The sequence below is a fragment of the Chelonoidis abingdonii genome, chromosome 17 (genome assembly GCF_003597395.2).
Source record: "Chelonoidis abingdonii isolate Lonesome George chromosome 17, CheloAbing_2.0, whole genome shotgun sequence".
Classification (NCBI taxonomy): Eukaryota; Metazoa; Chordata; order Testudines; family Testudinidae; genus Chelonoidis; species Chelonoidis abingdonii.
The window spans coordinates 30520375-30539278 of record NC_133785.1 but is presented as its reverse complement, the minus strand read 5'-3'; the positions used below and the strand labels follow the sequence as shown (position 1 = coordinate 30539278).

Below are 18904 nucleotides of genomic sequence, written 5' to 3'. Positions count from 1 at the left end.
GACTGCTGTTCCGCCGCACTGCTTAGATGCACAAAGGAATGTGGAGCACACTCAAACACAACTAGTCTTGTATACCCACTTCTAGAATATAAAGGACAGTTCTATCTCATATAATAGTGCAGCATCAACTCAAAAAGATCACTTACCAGGGCTCTCCTCTCTTGCATCATGCATGCCAGACAGACGGCTGGGACCAGCTAGATCGTCCAGAGTGGAAAAGAGCTCCTGATTCGCTGTGCCACCAGACAACCCTGCCATGTGCTCCAAATGGTCATCTAACTTGACCTCCTCATCCATGACTTTGTCCTCGGGGTTAGTTTCACCGTTCACCACCCCCAGCCTCACCAAAGTATCCACAGGGCTCTTTGCAGTGGAAGTGGAGTTGCCACAGAGGATGGCATCCAATTCCTTATAAAAGCGGGAGGCCTTCAGTACAGCATGAGAGCAACGGTTGGCCTCCCTTGCCATCTGGTACACCTGCCTCAGCTCCTTTATCTTTTCACAGCGCTGCTGCATGTCCTGTTCATAGCTCTTATCCAACTGGCCATGACAAACCTGCCCATAGACGTCAAAGTTTCTATGGCTGGAGTGAAGCTGGGATTGCACAGCCTCCTCTCCCCATAGTGCCAGTAAATCCGACAACTCAGGTGTGCTTCAAGCGGAATAGCGTTTGCTACGTGGAGCCGCCATGCTCTGCTGGGAAGATGCAACGAGCAAACAGGATGTGGAATTTAAAAAATTCATGGGCCTTTAAAGGGGGGAGGGCAAATGCCTGTGTACCAGGCTGCAGGCCAGGGGAGTTCAAACTGCTGACCAGAGCGGTCAGAATGGGCACTGTGGGACCCCTCCTGAAGGCCATTTTACAGCAACATAACCAAGTGCAGTGTCTACGCTGACACTTGGGGATATATCTTTGCCGCAAAAAGCTCTATGCCTCTTGTCAAGGTGATTTTATTTTGTCTGCAAAGCAGGAGAGTTTTGTTGGCGAAGGGAGCACTGGAGAGTGTACACTGCTTCAGAAACACAGGCAACACCTCCTATGACAAAAGAGAAATGCCCCACAATACAATGAGTGTTGGACCCAGATATTTAACCAATTCCATCACGTTTGTGTCAATTCTGATTTCTCTGGCTGGAGCAAAATTTATCAGAATTTTCTGAAGATACCACTGCTGAGTCCAAAGTGAAAACAAGGAAAAATAGACCCACTTTCTCAGTCCTTAGCTGAACATTGGGAATATAAGAATGCTAATGCAAACTGACATGGTTGACAAGCTCAATATCCAGAACGTGCTTCTAATTTGCACCTGTTTTATGGAAGGGGTGATGCTGTGTTTAGGAAATAAACTGAAAAGACTGGCTGTGCTTATAGATGTACTAACGATGTGTGAGTAGAGCACTGGTTGTGTTGTTCACAGAAATATTTTGTTTGCACAAAAGGTTGACAGATGTAGTAAGCACATACAGCCATAGAGTGGACTAAGGAAAATGAGATAAGCCAAAAATTTCACAATTTTCTCCCTCCTCTGGAATACTGATGATTTGCTTAGTGTATTATATAAAGAATATTAAATAGATGTTTCTGTGATCTTGCTGAGCACTAAAGAGAAGCCAGGCAACAATAAGTACAAGCTGTCCCTGTCTGTCTAAAATATGCATACTTAAAATAAAATTTAAAAATCCACACAAGTCCTCTTGTAAAAATGTTTCCATCCAGCCCAAATTCTTTACTGTACCTTAGGAAAAGGAACAACAGGACAAAGACAGATACTAAGCTATACCTAGTACTGCTACAAAAAACGTTGCATGCATAGCCTGGATAAATTTTGTTCCAAGTCAAAAGCTACTCATTACAGAAGCACTGCACACCTTCCAGGTGACCTACATTGTGGAATGGAAACCTACTGACCTACAGAACTAGCTGAATGCCCACAAAGTAGGTCATTGGGTTCTTCTCTTTAAAAAGAGTGTTTAATCATTGTGAAAGTGACAGGACTGACTACACAGATGTAGAGACAAGTTTATGTATTTCATGCAGAGGAGCAATTTACCAAATGAGAACAGTTAGGGTAGGTCTTCACTATGAAATTAACTCAAATGTTCGACACTAAGTTCTAAGCACTCAGGTTAGCCTAACCTGGGTGTAAGCAGACACATTGAAAACCTATACCCGTTACCAGGTCCTCATTGATGCTGTAATCAGCTGTCTGTGTATCACTATGGCACATCTAGTGATTCTTTGCGTTGCAATATGCTGAGCCGCTCTATGACTCTTTCCTACTGAATTGTAGGAGAACTTGCCTGTCCTTCTGGGCACACAGTGTGGAATTGTGGGAAGGCATTGGAGGACTATCAATGTGAGTATCAAGTACGAGCCCAAGCTAATTCTGCAGAAAAGAAATGCTTTAAGGAGGTGACGGGATCTGGTAGTTTCCTAACTACTTGGTATAGTGTTAAGGTGGCCAGATGTTCCGATTTTATAGGGACAGTTCCGATTTTTGGGTCTCTCTCTTAATAGGCTCCTATTACTCCCCACCTCCTGTCCCGAATTTTCAGATTTGCTGTCTGGTCACCCTATATAGTGTATACTTGCTGCCTATTTCAGGTCCACGTGAGATTGGGTTCCAGTAATTTAAAGGGCCCACATAATAGATCTTTCAGGGTCCACTGCATAGAAGCCACTCTCAAATCTTCTCAGCTTTTCAGTTTTTTGACCAACCCATAGGAAAGTGAAACAATCAAGTCAGTTTAAGAAAAGCATGCCCGGAAAGGGACTTTGCATTCCTCTGCATTCATGTAGTACCAGCACAAGACTCTATAGAAACACAGAGGGAGCTGGTGTCCAGCTGATGCAGGGCCTGTTTATAAGAGACAAACTAAGATGAAGGGGGGCGCCATCCACAGCATGCATATCTTGTGCTGGAGAAGCAGGCTCAATGCCAGAGACAGGGGCTAACCCGTGGGGGCCACTAATGTCTTGTTTTCACTGGGAATAATGTTATGTCTTTTACACCTTCAGCTTCCCCCTAGTGTTTACATCATCCTGCTAACATGTGAAACAGACTGCTGTGTCCAAAACAGGATTTTACCATATCAGCTAACACAGTAAAAAAACATTTTCCCAGTGAAGATGTACCTCAAAAGCTCTATTTATTTTGTTTGAATAAGGTGTTCAGAAATGGGAAGAGAGGAGCAGGGAATGCAGGTAGAAAACAAACATCTCTGCCAGTCAGATGGCACCTGCTCTATTAATCATCTGTAGCATTTCAGATGCCCAAGGCTGAGAGCTAAAAAGATCCAGGGAGGGGATGTGAGGATGTCTCCTGGTATGCTTATTTGTATGTCAATAACTAGGACGCACTTCCTGTTCAGAGTTACTTCCCAGAGATGCTGGATTTTTAGCTCTGGGAAAAAACCTGAGCGGTACAGGCCATGTTTGTGAACATCCAATATTTTCTGTTTTACAATGCCAGATCTGTGGAAGGTTCTTCCTATTTTTAGCTCCCCAGTCACACTGGGTTTGCCAACTCCAGTGTTGTTGGGGAGTTAAAAATAGGAAGAACCTTTTTACAGGGGTACAGCTGTAGCATATTAAGAGTATAGAAATATACTTATGTTGAAAAGTCAAATTAATTTTAATACATGTGAAAGACACTTAACTGAGAGCTAAATGAAAGCAGGTTGCTTCTAACTACCTCATGACTATAGAGTGAAACAAAAATCTTCAGGAAAGGATGGTCCAGCAGTTAAGTCAAAAGGATGGGACACAATTAGAGTTCAGCTCGTCGTTCCCAGAACAGAGCTGGGCTACCTCACAACTATTACAATAAGCTCAGCACTGACAATAAGAAGAGCCACACAGTGATGCGTGTGTTTGTATTCGATACAGAACGAGGGAAATGTTTTTTTAAATCAGATAGGCTGGAGATCTGTGTCCTGCAAAAATGGGTTGAAAGCCATATGCATTCTAAAGGGGAGAAAAAATAGTCGAGGGGGGAGAGAGAAAAGGAGGGAGGCTGGTAATTTATTATGATCCATAAACAATTGTTTCCAAAAAAGGAAGTAGGGGAAGAATTGTAAATCTGTGTTTTATGAATATACTATACTGAAATGAGAAATACGATCAAGATCCTAATATCAAACATGTATTACCCCAAGTACAAAGAAGATATCTAATCAGATCTCCAAGTGCATACCTTGTGTTTACAAATACTAGTGATAAACACACACCCTCTTCAGGGTATTTATGGGGCAAATTGTTGCTCTTTTATTCAAAAGTCACTTACTCTCAAGAATAAGATGCCAAATTTCCACTCTCATTTTTCACATGTACAGAGAAGACGACAATCTCTGTAACTTGAAAGGAAAAGCCGTGCTTTGGGAGCAGAGAGGCAAAGAAGGAGCCTATCCTAAAGGGTTAAGCTAGAAAAACTATCAGACATTCTGTGTTTTCTCCATCACCCTCCCACATTTTTCCAATAATCTAAGCAGGAAAATCCCAGAGAATGATCAATATTGTTGCTAAATCCCACTTTTCTGGGAGTACCAGTAGCAGTGTGAAACTATGAACAGGTGCAGGATTCTCAGGTATGATCACTCAGCTGGGAGAGGAAGTGATCAGGAGAAGGGGAGGACTGGGGGAGAATGCAACATGTGCACACTCCAAAATAGAAACAAAGGGAGAGGACTGCCAGGACCTTTAAGAGAACTAGTTGGAAACAATGGACTAAACTCTGCCCTCAAACAAACAACGCGTATTAATATCAAAGGGGCAAAATCTGGCCCTAAAATGTCCAGATGAAATATTCCTTCTACATTTTGAAGTAATATTGGATACTGGAAGGGTAGTGTGTGTTGAGCAAATCTCCCCAATAGTAGAAGTTTTAATTCAAGCTCTAATCTCTTTTTAGGTATCATGTAGCTATATCAGCACAAACCCCTTAGTAGATGCAAATAGACTTGCCCTAGTGCAACTTTCCCTGGCTAAAAACCAAGATAAGCCATGTTACCATAAGTCACCTTTTACACATGTGCACCACACCTACACTGTCAGTTCACTTTTTTTTTTTTTTTTTAAACAAGTCCTGGAGGCACTGCAATACCAGGTCAATGCATGGGGTGGACAGAGCAAGCGCCTATTCCAGCCCCGTTTCAAAAATCAATTTAATATACAGTCCTCAAATAAAGGACATATCATAAACTGATAAGAACACATTGATGTGGCTATGCCAGTACAAAAACCCCACTGTAGACAAAGCCTCAGCCTACTTGGCTTGATGTTACTATTGTTCAGTCTCAAGTCACCTTTGAAGTTTTCACCTCACTGAAATGAATGTTGGATTGTATGTAATTTGCACCTTTGTTTCTTTTATTGTTTATCGGAAAATTCCTCAGAACACTCAATACTAGATAAATTTACTGAAGTAGAGGGAGATAAAATTTTAGAAGTTAAAAAGTGAGAAGATAAGTTGAAAAAGTAAATGGTTGCATATTATGACTACACTAGAATTTACATCATGTGTTTAAACCAACCACAGAATTTATGAATTCTCCCGGGCTCAATGTGGCCCTACACATTTTAAAAATATTATTTCATAACTTAAATAAATATTTACATGGGGTCCACTGGGAAAAAAAACTCTGTTCAGGTACAGATTAATAATTAATAGTCTACCTTGGTTCTCCTGATCATTAGCAAATTTGGAAGTTACTGTATCTGTATGTAAAATTCCTTCTAGGCTCCTAGGAAAGGGACATCAAATCAGAAAATAAGTGAAACTTCTCACTGAAGCCAGTCATCCCTCCCATACAGCAGACAAGGATTATATCAAGTCTGTAAAAACGTACACAATGAAAGTTAGCTAAAGTCTAAAGTAGTTCACAAATCAGAAAACAATTCTACAGCAAATCACTGATGTCACTGTGGGTTTAAAAAAACAAAACAAAAACATCATTTTGGGTCCATGTAAATCTGTTGAAACTGGGCACATTTCAACTGCACAGAGTTAAAGATGAAAGACATTTGTTTCTCTTCATGTCTTTGAAAAATATTACAAATCTGCCAAATAACTTGTAAATATAAAGCAAAATACTTCAAACTTTAATGAAATTCACTAGCTGTAAGTATGGCTAAATGACATCAATTTGTCAAATTATATCTTAAATTTCTGATCCAATCTCTCAGGTTAACCAGAGTTTTATCTGGATAAAATTTATATAAAATCACTCCAACAGATTTCGTCATGAAGCAAAAGTATTCTGAGTAATAAAACATCAGCCATAAACCACTACATTTCCTTAGTCACTTATGAAAAAGACTCTGAAGAGTTTCCCAGCTATTGACTTATACGTCACATACAGTAACACTCAAAGCCAAACCACAATAAAGAACTATGACCTCTGAGGTCTTCTACTTACGCACACAAACAAAAGTGCACTCACAACAGACAGTGACTACTACTTTCAGTTGACTATTCTTAAATGACACTGAAGCAAAACTTTATGATTTTTAGGGAGTATCCTGTACCATACATACTTTCAAATTCTACAACATAAATCAAACAGCGTCACACAAACTTAACGCACTCAAATGCACAAAAAGCTTAATATATTCTAAATTAAAATAAGCTGTCCAGGAAAAGTGCTAATGGAAAAATGCTCTATGATCTTCTAGACCCAATGATCACAGTTGCAAATTTATGTAGCATTTCATAACCTAAAGTTGTCTCTTACAAAACAATTTTTCATGCTTAACTGGAAGAGTAATTGTTCTGGCTTAACAAACATTTTCAAATGAATCCTTTTCAAAAAAGTTTTATATGGATTTTCATTTCTCAAAAACAATATCAGTACTGTGCTCAAATTGAAAAGATTTCATAGGGATACACCAAGTGAGTCCATGCACCATCTACACTTGCATTCCTAGTCTCATTTAGACCCCCATCCTGCAAGCACTTATACACATGCTCAGCCTTATGACCATGATTACACTCACTGATTTCAACAGAACTACTCATGGGAGTAAAGTCAGGTCTTAACCCTGCAGATGGATCCATTAAGATAACCCACAGAAGCCCACAGCAACTTGCCCAGACTCAAGAGATCCACCTGTGCAGGTTAAATTGCTGGACTGGAGCCTAACAGAACAAGATTCAGGTCCACATGCAAATGGCTTTATATTCTTCATATTATCGTATCTAAATTAATGATATACCAATTTCAGATAAAACAATTTAGCTCAACACTTTTCAGAATACCCTACTGTAAAGCATACACACACTATAATCAACATTCAATATAATTAAATTATGCTAGTTACCTAGTGGAGTACTACAATACTACACATAGCTATAGTGGTCATGTCACCCACAGGCTCAATGGCCCAAAAGCATGGTCTAAATTTAAAAAAAAAAAAAAAAAAAAAAAAGCTTAGCACTTAAAAGGCACTTTTTTCTGTTCAAAGCACTGTACAAACAAACTAACAATGCATTTTTAGCCTCCTATGTCAATCAACTCAAAGCACTAGAAGTCTTCAAGAAAGTCTGCTCACGAAAATGTATCTCAGCATGCAAAGAGTTTTCCTTAAAACAGTCTTAAACTTTGAAAAAAATAATATAATATTTCCTTAATAGAAAGAGACAAAAATATGAACTCCTAAAATTTAGGAATGTACCTTGTACAAAATATAAAAACATTAAAACGAGTCAAAGGCATTTGAAAGGAGATTTTCAAACAAAAAAGCACTTTATGTTCATAGTCTAGCCCTACTCACACCATCAAGAGTAACTTTCTAAGGGGGGGGCAGAGAGAGTGATTCTGTGTACTCATTTAACTAGAGTATGGCAGTCTCACCATCCTGAAAAAACTTCCATGATACAGAAAGAACTGACAGTTAAAGATTTCAGAAATCCACATAAATTTCCACATTAAATTCTGTGGAAAACCAACTCATTTCAAATGACAATAGGAATTCAAAGATCAACAAGACAAGAGGAATAAAAAAAAAAAAGTTGTTTCTGTGGCATCTTTAGTTTCAACTATTTCTCTTCACTTCCCTTATCCCCCAAAATGCATAACAATATTTCCAACAAAACAAAAATTGTTTCCCCAAATGTCAGAGAGAAATGTCCACCCAAATCAGAACTGAAAGGTTAAAAAAAGTAGTGAGCCTTTTTTACATCATCAAATGGAGCATATAGAAAAAAACATCAGGTCAGTACCATGCCTACAAAACAGTTGTGTCTAAGGTATACTTAAGCATTGAAACAGAATTTAAAACAACACACAGTATTAAGTGCAGGACAGGGGAGATTATTTCCTCTAAAGGAAATAAAATACTGAACCCACCTCAAGGTAGCAGGTAAAAATCAACAAAACAGAATAATTATGGATTAAAGAAATAAAAAGCAAAGCTACATATTTTAACGTCTATCTATACCTTGTGGAGGTGCCTTTCCTGACATCGCAGATGCTGCATTTGAAGGCTTCAGCACTGTTCCTAAAGGTGCAGACACTACAATCCCAAAAGCCTTCGTCTGCTGCAGGTTTTGCTTGCCTTTTTGGCCTTGAGGAGAGAGTGTGCGTGTGCGTATGTGTGTATGGGGAGGAGGAAAAAAGGAGGAGGAGGAAGAGAGGAGAAAAAGAAAAACACACACATTAGAAACCATATTATCAAGCGGTGAAATCCAGTGCATTCTGTAATTCTCAACTTGCATCGCCAGACTCCGTTCCTCTTCCTCGCCTGAAGAGTCATCAAATATCTGCTACTGGGGGCGAGAGGCAGAAATCCCAGACTTTGCCTTACACTAGCCTGCGCCCCCACCCCCGTCCACACACCCAGCTTTACCCAACTCCCCCCCACACACACTGCATTTCCTAACCACCACCCCCCACACACCCTGGAAGGAAAGAAACTGAGGGGAGAGGAGGTGCGTTTCCCCTCAATCTTTAAACCCAGACAACCGATTTTCACACAAACAACAGCGGTTACCCAGCGAACCTGGGAGGGCGAGACTTGGGCAGGGGAGGGGAGAGACAAGAGGAGCCCGTCTCCCCCTCACCCTCCTTTTTCGGAGAGGGGTGGGTGGTGAGACTTGAAGAGCTGGGAGGCGTGTTCCCCCCACCCCCGTGTCTGTGTGTCTCCTCCACCTTGTTAAATCTCCCTTTGTCTGGGAGAAGTGAGGAGCGGAGGAGAGTGTGTTGTGCGAGGGAGAGGAGCCGCCATAGCTGCTCTCACACCAGCTTAGCCCTGGCACCAGCAGCAAGGAGACACAAGCCCTTCTCCCTCCTCCTCTTGCCCTCGCACACTCCCTCCATCTTAGGCGCCTCGCTGCTCGCGAACAGCCCCTCGCACACCGCGGAGAGCCTGGAGTTTCTGTACCTGGCTGGAGGAGCACTAACAGCCCCCCCCGCTCCCTCCATCTTAGGAGCCCCCCCCACACAAGGGCCTAGGCGCCCCCAGCACCCAGACAAGAGGAAAGCTGCCCGCTGGGGGACGCCCCACACTCCTCCCCGACCCCGGCCGGCCACCCTCCCTCCATCTTAGGAGCTTCTCTCCGCCGACCCCCCCGCCGGGGGCTTCCCCTGGCCGGACCCCCGGGAGCCCGCTCGTTCTGTACCTGGTCGGGCTCTTCTTGTCGCCCATGGTCATGGATCGGGGCCCCCCTGCCCTGCGCGCGAAGGGAGAGGAGACGGGTCGGGGCTGACTCAGTCCAGCGGGCTCCGGCTGCTCCTCAGCCGCCGCCGACGCTCCAGCCGCTGCCAGGCTCCGCTCCAGACTAGCAGCGCAGCCCGGCTGCCTCCCTCCCTCTCTCCCACCCACCCACAGCACGGCGACAGCGGGCGGAGCTCGCCGCCCGGCCCGGCCAATCCGGGCGGCCCGGCCTTGGCTCCGCTGGGGAGGGGAGCAGGGACGGGAAGGCGACCCGAGCTAACCACCCGCAGGCGGCGGGGCCCCGCCGGGAGCCCGCAGGGGGGAAGGGAACGTGCCCCCCAACCACCCACCGGCAGGGGAGAGAAGAACGTGCCCCCCCCCAGCCACAGGGCAATGTGCCCCCGAGGGGAACGTAGCCACCCCCCCCAGGGGAACGTGCCCCCCAGCCACAGGGCAATGTGCCCCCGAGGGGAACTTAGCCAGCCCCCCCCGGGGGACTTGCCCCCCCCAGCCACAGAGCAATGTACCCCCGAGGGGAACGTACCCCCCCCCCAGCCACAGGGCAATATGCCCCTGAAGGGAATGTAGCCAGCTCCCCCGGGGAACGTGCCCCCCAGCCACAGGGCAATGTACCCCCCGAGGGGAACGTAGCCAGCCCCCCCGGGGAACATGCCCACCAGCCGGAGAGCAATGTGCCCTCCGAGGGAAATGTAGCCAGCCCACCCCCGGGGAACATGCCCCTAGAGGGGAAAGTAGCCAGCCTCCCCTATCCCCCAGGGGAACGTGCCCCCCCCAGCCACAGGGCAATATGCCCCCCAAGGGGAATGTATCCAGCCCTCCCCGGGGGAATGTGCCTTCCCACAACCAGCCACCCACTAGGGAGAGAGGAACCTGCCTCCACTGCCCCCCCAGGGGAACATGTCCCACCCACTAGGGAGAGAGGAACCTGCCCCCCCCTGGAAATGTGCACCCCCACAACCAGCCACCCACTGGGGAGAGAGGAACCTGCCTCCACTGACTCCCCAGGGGAACATGCCCCCCCACAACCAGCTACCCACTGGGGAGAGGGGAACCTGCCTCCCCGCAGGGGAACGTGCTCCCCCACAACCAGCCACCCACTGGGGAGAGATGAACCTGCCTCCCCAGCCCCCTCCCCGGGGAACATACCCCCCCACAACCACCCACCCACTAGGGAGAGAGGAACCTGCCTCCACTGACTCCCCAGGGTAACATGCCCCCCCCCCCAACCAGCCACCCACTGGGGAGAGAGGAACCTGCCCTCCCCCGGAAATGTGCACCCCCCCAACCAGCCACCCACTGGGGAGAGAGGAACTTGCCTCCACCAACTCCCTGGGAGAATGTGCCCCCCCGCAAGCAGCCACTCACTGGGGAGAGGGGAACCTTCCTCCCCTGCAGGGGAACGTGTCCCCCCACAACCAGCCACCCACTGGGGAGAGAGCAACCTGCCTCCCCAGCCCCCTCCACCCCTAGGGGAACATGCCCCCCGCAACCAGCCACCCACTAGGGAGGGGGGAACCTGCTTCCCCAGCCACTTACCCACGGGGCAGAGGGAAACGTGCTCCTGACAACCACTCAGCCACCCATGCACAGGGAATGGAGGAATGTCCCTCCCCACCCCGCAGCCACAACCAGCCAGTCACCCACAGCGGAGGGGGAATGTGCCCCCACCCAACAATCAGCCCCCCACCCACCTGAAGGGGAAAGGGGAATGTAGCCAGCCAACAACCCCCTCCCCAGCCCAGCCAGCTGCCCACCCATAGGAGAGAGGGGAATGTGCTCCCCCCACAACCAGCCAGCCACAGGGAAGAGGGGAAAGTGTTCCCCACCCCAGCCAGTCAGCCACCACCCACAGGAGAGAGGGAACTATGTCCCACAGCGAGCCCCAACCTCCCCAAAGGTGAGCCCAGGTAACCCAGGAGAGGGAAGAGGAGAAAGGGAGCTCCTGAGACCAGGTGCAGAACAAGCTAAACTAACCAACAGGGAAGGCACAGTCTGAGCCCAGGGAAGAGGGTGCTCTTGAAAGACAGTTCAGTGGGGTCTGTACCCACCCAAAGCAGGGTAGAGCCACTCCATGGGAATGGTGGGGGACAACAAGGCAGCTTGTTTCCAGCTGTAACACAGTGGCCTGCCCCTTTAAGGAGCTGCCAGTCCTGTTCTCTATAAAGGACAGAGAGGTTAGTTGGGGGCAGCTCTGGAAGGTGAGGGGCTCTGCAGTAGGCCCTGAAGCAGGGGAGGTTGAAGGAAAGGGTGTGTCTTGTTGCAACTGCTGTGTTGTGATGGTTTTGCCTAAAAGTTTTATGTTGAAAGAATAAAACTAAGCCCTGGGGCAAGGCCCTGAAAGTTGCAGGTGCAGCAGTCTCTCCTTCCTGGGCTGGGGAAACAGGCCAGCAGCAGCCTACACCACCCAACAGCCATCTCAGCCCCTGTGAGAAGAGATCTGTGAATGTGCCACACCCAGTTCTGTTATCAGGGGCACAAAACAGCCCAGGGGAAGGAAAGGGATAGTCTCTCCCACTGAACCCAAAGAGATTTTACAGCCCATGGCTGGGAGGATAGGGGCTTCCTAAGAAAGAGTAAGGTCACAAACTCCCCTCCATCCAATGCAACCAGAGGGGACCACAGTGAGCCAGGGAAGAGTGAAACACTGTGTCCCCTTAAGAGCCCTCCCCGTCCCCAAAGCCAAGAGTCCAGCCAAGTGGAGAGAGAGTATGGGGAGAAAGCAAGGGGGACTGTGTCCATATCTAGCCCACACAGAAAGCCAAGAGCTAGCCTAGGGACAAGAGGCAGACGGGAGTCCTGATTAAGAAACAGAGGATATCTACTCCCATTCCTTCCCTGTAGGGACTAGCAATAGGAGATCTTGGGAGGGGGCATTGAGGAAAGACCAGCATCATCCCCAGTCAGCCCAGTGAAAAGGGGACTTGTGCACCAGAGCAGTGGGAGATTTGCTCACTCTCCCATCCACCGAAAGGAGGGTTCAGTGAGTCCGGAGGAGAGAGGGGAGGTACCCACCCAAAGGATGATGCAATAAGTCCCAGGGCAAGGGAAGGCGAGTCTACTCCCATGGGAGCAAAGTTGAGTATCTCAGAGGCAAGGGACATGAAGAGGAAAGCCGAGCAAGTATATCCCCATTTCCCTGCTACGCATTCCCTCAGACCCTGCAAAGGGTATCATAGCCAGCTCGGGGGAGAGGAAGCCAATCTCTGTTCTCACACACGTAAGCAACTTCACTGACTTCAATGGAATTTGCCCTGATGTAATGGAGTGTGGAATTTAGCCTGGAAAGAGAAGCAAAGAGTGTAGTGAGTTCCTTAGGAGAGGCATCCATACTTGAGCCCCAAGTCTTCACTTCCCCCTCCTCAGAGTACATGAGCTACCTCTGAAGATGTCCAGACTTTACCTACTTTCTTTCTTCTCTCCATTGCTCTTCATGGTGAATCATAGACCCACACAGATACTTGACTATTGCCTTTATGGCATATTTGTAATTTCTTAGCTTTTCAAAAGTGACATTCACATTTTTTAAAAACAAAGAGGGAATAGGGAGTAGTATATTCAGCACGAGCTGTGCATCCTCTCCCCTTCCCCCAATGCACACGCAAAGGAGTGCATCTATAGTGGTATTAGCCACAACCATAGTTCTGCACCGACGTAGCTGCATAATGGAAGATGTGTAGTGTATACAGTTTCCATTATGCAGCTACGTCGGTGCAGAACTATGGTTGTGGCTAATAATAGTGTACACAGGCGTTTTTACCACATTACCAGAGTTAGATGATGCACTGGCAAAAATATATGTCTCCATTAACAGCCTTCACTGCTGAAGAATTAAAGCTGCCAAATTTGCTAGTGCAGACAAGACCACAGGATGCAACATGGTCTAGAGGGCCAGTCCACTCTTAAAATTTAAATAGACCTAGCTGCGTCATTCAGGGGTGTGAAAAATTCATCCCTGAGCAATTTAGTTAAGCTGACATAACCAGGAAGATTGACAGAAGAAGTCTTCCATTGCCCTATCGCCACTCAGAGAAGTGGATTAACAATAGCAATGGAAAAGCCCCTTCTGTTGATGTAGGACACAGCTACACTATGAAGGTACAGCGAAACAATGGCAGTGCCGTACCTGTGTCACTATACAGCCTGTAGTGTTAACCTAGAAGAGTTTAAGTGGCATGCTCTGAGCCGTACCCAGCAATACAAAGGGAAAAAGATCAGTCAGCAAGAAGGCAGGGCTTGGGAGTGACAAAGGAAGGCAGGGCTGGAGAAGTTAGCTGGTGACAATGCACCCAAAAAAGGGAGTTGTTTCATGATTTAGAAAACAAACTCTTGTAAATGACTTAAGATAACATATGCTTGTATCAGGAAAAGGCGAGAGTGTGGCTGCGCTTTGCACTTTAAAGCCTCAGTGAGAAAGGCTTATCCATAGGTGGTGAGAGTCCTGCCCACATGCCCATTCAGAGCCAAGCCCTGGGTATAATTTAACAGATTTGGATTGTATTTTTATGGAGCAGCAGGCCTCTCAGTAGTCAAAGGTTGCAGCCCAGTTCCACGCCTAGCCCTTCCTACACATGAGAATTTCACAACCTAAACCCTTTGCCCACAGGGATGTCAAGAGAAACTCAGAACACCACAATATCCTACCTATCCTGAACACAAAGCAGAATTACCAACCCCAGGGGTTCAAAAAATCATGAGTCAGGCCCCTAAAAATCATGATAATTTTACAAAGTAATAAATGTTGGGTTCTTTTTATTTGGCTTTTGAGACTTTAGGCATTATGTTTTCAAGTTTTTTCCATAACCCTTAAGGCTAGAAAATTACTTTTAAAAAAAAATGAAAGTTAAGATTCTCATGTAACCACATGACTCCAGGAGCTGTGGCTTTAAAGAAAACCACCAGATATGAGATTTGTGATAAAATCAGTGGAGTTAGAAACACTGAAAAGTTCCATGTTATCTGGACCCACCATAACTTCCAGTTAAGATTCCTATTTGTACAGCCTGTGTAGTAGCAGTGATCTGCACACTAATTGCTACTGATTGACAGACTGCTACCACTCCTCCTTGTTTCCAGCTGTGCAATTACAATTAAAGAGGCTAACAATACACTAGAGAATTTCTGAAAATTGCTTTCTTGTACTTTATACAGATCACCAATTCCCTCTTCATCCAGCCCCAAGGACTGAGACAACAGGATGCTCACATCCCGACCAGAACAAAATTAAGGTTATGTGGCTATATGTGAGAAATACCTTATTTCCTAAAAGAACAGGAGTATTTGTGGCACCTTAGAGACTAACAAATTTATTTGAGCATAAGCTTTCGTGGGCTACACCCCATTTCATTGGATGCATTTCCTGTTTTCCTAATATTTGCTGTTTGCTCTATATCATAGAGCTAATGTTCTTGTGAGGGATTTATGTTCACTAAGGACTTGGTGAGGTTGTTTTCATGTACAGTACTACAGCAGTGCAGTTCCACCAATTCAACTCGGCCACTGTAGCACCTTAGTGAAGACACTATTACGCCAATGGGAGAGCTTCTCCCATTGCTGTAGTCAGGGCCAGCTTCAGACACCAGCAAAACAAGCAAATGCTTGGGGCGGCACATTTCTAGGGGTGGCATTCTGGCGCCGGCCATCGTAGGTGCCGACTCCGGGGCATGGGGAAAAAGTGCCCCCGCCGCCCCAACTCACCACCCCAGCTCACCTCCGCCTGCTCTCCTGAGTGTGCCGCTGCCACTTCTCTTCTCCCCCTTCCCTCCCAGCTGTTTTGCACAGCAAGTCTGGGAGAGAGGAGAAGCTAAGCGGTGAGTGGGGGAGGCAACGGCAGTGGAGTGGAGGTGAGCTGGAGTGGGGAATGGTTCCTCTACCCCCCGTTACTTCCTGTGCCCCACCACCCTAGCTCACCTCCGCTTCGCCTGCTCCCCTGAATGCACCACTGCACTGCTTCTTCCCCCTCCCTCCCAGGCTTGCCGCCCGCAAAACAACTGTTTCGTGCAGCAAGGCTGGGAGGGAGGGAGGAGAAGCCGAGTGGCGGGCGCTCGGGGGAGGCAGCAGTGGTGGAGCGGAGGTGAGCTGAAGCAGGGAGTGGTTCCTCTAACCCTCATTACTTCCTGCACCCCCCCAGCTCACCTCTGCTCCGTCTGCTCCCCTAAATGCACCGCTGCTCCGCTTCTCCGCCCTCCCTTGCCTGAGAGGGAGTGGGGAGAAGCTGAGCAGTGGCACACTGGGGGGAGCAGGCAGAGCAGAGGTGAGCTAGGGTGGGATGTCATGGGGGACCCCAGGAAGCAATGGGGAGGGCAATGCTGCATGCCCCGGAGAGAAGGCAGGGCTGGGGATTTGGGGAAAGGGTTCAAAAGGGGTGGAGTTGGGGAGGGGCCAGGGGGCATGAAAAAAAGGGGGGGCGGCCAAAATTTTTTTTGCTTGGGGCGGCAAAAATCCTAGAGCCGGCCCTGGCCGTATTTAATCCACTTTCCCCAGACGCGGTAGCTATGTTGATAGGAGAAACTCTCCTGTCAACATAGCACTCTCTACATGGGGATGTCGCTCAGGTGATTTTTCACACCCCGAGCACCATAGGTCTGTAGTGCCAGTAATCGCAATGGTCCAGATCCTCAAAGATATAGAGGCCTGATCTACACTAAAAAGTTAGGTCGACCCATCTATGGCATTCAGGGCTGTGCAAAATCCTCACTGAGTGATGTAGTAAGCCGACCTAACTCTCAGTGTTGTCAGCGCTAGGTCAATGGAAGAATTCTGTCAACCTAGCTACCACCTTTCAGGGAGGTGGATTGCCTACACTGATTGGAAGGGTTCTGTACTGTCTACACTAAAGTACTATGCAGTGCAGCTGAAGCTCTGCCTCTGTGCTGCTGTAGCATTTCAAGTGTAGACAAACCCTTAGACACCTCACTTCCATTGATTTCAGTGAATCTGGGCCAAGGGTGACTGCAACCAGAACACTATCATACCAAAGATTTTGTGTGTGCGATTGAGTACTCTGAGGAACATCAGTGGATAATCAGAAATGAATACACTGAATTGAAAAGCTTCAGAACTTTGATTCAATTGTTGATTGGAGCAGAATTTGACTGTCACATTCTGAAATACCAGAAAAATCTCACATTGGCTTGAGTTTTTTGCTAAAGATTTAACTCAGAGTGCCTGTACTATACTAAAGGACAGTCTCTGCAAACAAAGAATAAGTTATTGTTGAGCGGTACTAAGGAGCCATGGCACATCATAGGAAGCAATTTATCTCCTCAAAAAGTTTTTTTTTTTCTTAGTGAAAATTATATTCTTTCTAAAACCTACAACATCCGTTATGTAAATTGCCCTGGAAACCTTCCTTGCTTAGCAAATAATGTTTTCATAGTCATACGTTGAAAGTTTGGCAACCTAACCATAGTGTGACTTCATTTAATCATGTATATACAACAGAAGGTAATTATTCCCAGTTTATTAAATGCTCTTCAAGTGGCAATTAGTAGATTCTAGCTTCCTAGACTGGATGGAAAGGCTGCAATGGTTCACTGACAAGCAGCATAGTCTAGTGGTTGTCTAGTATAGCTACTCTTCAGCAGGAAGCTTGATGTTGCCACATCTTACAGGACACTATTTCCTGCAGACCCACACAGACCCTCTAACACAGAGAGTGAGAGACAGGAACCAGGTGCGGAGAGTAAGACTGTGACTATAGTCAGCACTAGTGCAGCACTAGAGCCTGCCTCCGAATTCACTGAAATGCAACAGTGGCTAGAGCACAGGACTGAGCATGAGGAGACCTGTACCATAGTCCAGGTTCTGTTATTGACTCACTATGTGGCCTTGGACAAGTCACTTAGCATCTTCTTTTTATGAACTCCAGAACTACTGATGTTAAGAGCTAAAGCAGTAGGTTGCTTAGCTCCCATGTGAAATCTATGGACCCATTTCAAAACCAAAAAATGCCAGTTAGATCTAGAGTGGCTTTGCCCAGCAGTCACTGACAGACCCTAAAATTTGGGACACACCCAATCTGAATTTCTAACCTGTACCTCTGTTGTGTAATTAAAGCCGTGCATCAGGAACAGCTCTGAGATCAAACAGTTGCAGCCCTCCACCATGTTACTATCATTTCTTTGATAGACTCCTCTGTAGCTTGTTCTCCCTACCCCTGGATCTATCTTTATACCCTTCTTCTCCAACAAGCCAGCTTGCCACTTCCCTATTGCACACATCCAGGGCCCTCTGAGGACAACTGCAGTTGTTATTGTTAAACGTGTGCCGTTCATATTCAGCCAGCCACTCCACTGGCTGTTCCCTTCCTAGTGATCCTAACTCTTTCTGCTTTCCTGGCTGTCCACCCCCGCGCCTGGCTTCATGTCCAAATCAGTGTCCACTAAATAGTTGTACGATACGCTAGATCTTTGCATTTCTGGTAGTTAATAAAGCACTGATTAGCTCAGGGGTGGGCAAACTTTTTGGCACAAGGGCCACATCTGGGAATAGAAATGGTATGGCAGGCCATGACTGCTCACGAAATTGGGATTGGGGTGCAGAAGGGGGTGAGGGCTCTGGCTGGGGGTGCAGGCTCTGGGGTGGGGCTGGGGATGAAGTTTGGGGTGTAGGGAGGGTTCTCCAGGCTGGGATTGAGGGGTTCAGAGGGCAGGAGGGGGATCAGGGCTGAGGCAGGTGTTTGGGGCACAGGAATAGGCTCAGGGGTACAGGCTCCAGGTGGCACTTACCTCAAGTGGCCCCTGGAAGCAGCAGCCATGTCCCCCCTCGGCTTCTATGCAGAGCCGCAGCCAAGCGGTTCTGAGCACTACCCGATCTGCAGGTGCCGCCCCTGCAGCTCCCATTGACCGCAGTTCCCAGTTAATGGGAGCTGTGGGGGCAGCACTTGGGTCCAGGCAGCATGCAGAGTGGAGCCCCCTGGCTGACCCTACATATAGGAGCTGGAGGGGGACCTTGCCACTGCTTCTGGGAGCCATGTAGAACGGCCCCCAACCCTGCTCCCCAGCTAGAGCACTGTAGTGGGGCAAGCCCTAGACCCCACTCCCAGTGATTTCCCTAGACCCCCCCGAATTTCCTAGTTTTGTGAGCTAGTTACATACCAATTTAGTGACTGTTTGGAAATCTGAATTTAAACTGAAACATTAATACACACTTTAAAAGCTTATACAGTGTATGATAAAATATGTGTATCTGAAAAAGTATACTAGATTTGAAAAGTATGAACATAGACTAGCT

At 47.0% G+C, this 18904-nt stretch overlaps 1 protein-coding gene and 1 pseudogene across 1 annotated transcript in view; both read right to left on the bottom strand.

The window, feature by feature from the left end:
• Window positions 1–9787, bottom strand: part of RYBP (RING1 and YY1 binding protein) — a 78273-nt gene extending 68486 nt beyond the window's left edge. The window contains exons 1-2 of the mRNA XM_032795995.2: window positions 9618–9787; window positions 8438–8563 (exon numbers count right to left, since the gene is read on the bottom strand). Coding sequence (XP_032651886.1) covers window positions 8438–8563; window positions 9618–9649 — 158 coding nt within the window. The 5' untranslated portion in view covers window positions 9650–9787. The remainder of the gene's footprint in view (window positions 1–8437; window positions 8564–9617) is intronic.
• On the bottom strand, window positions 5069–5241 carry LOC116834115 (U2 spliceosomal RNA; annotated as a pseudogene).
• Window positions 9788–18904: the final 9117 nt, after the last annotated feature.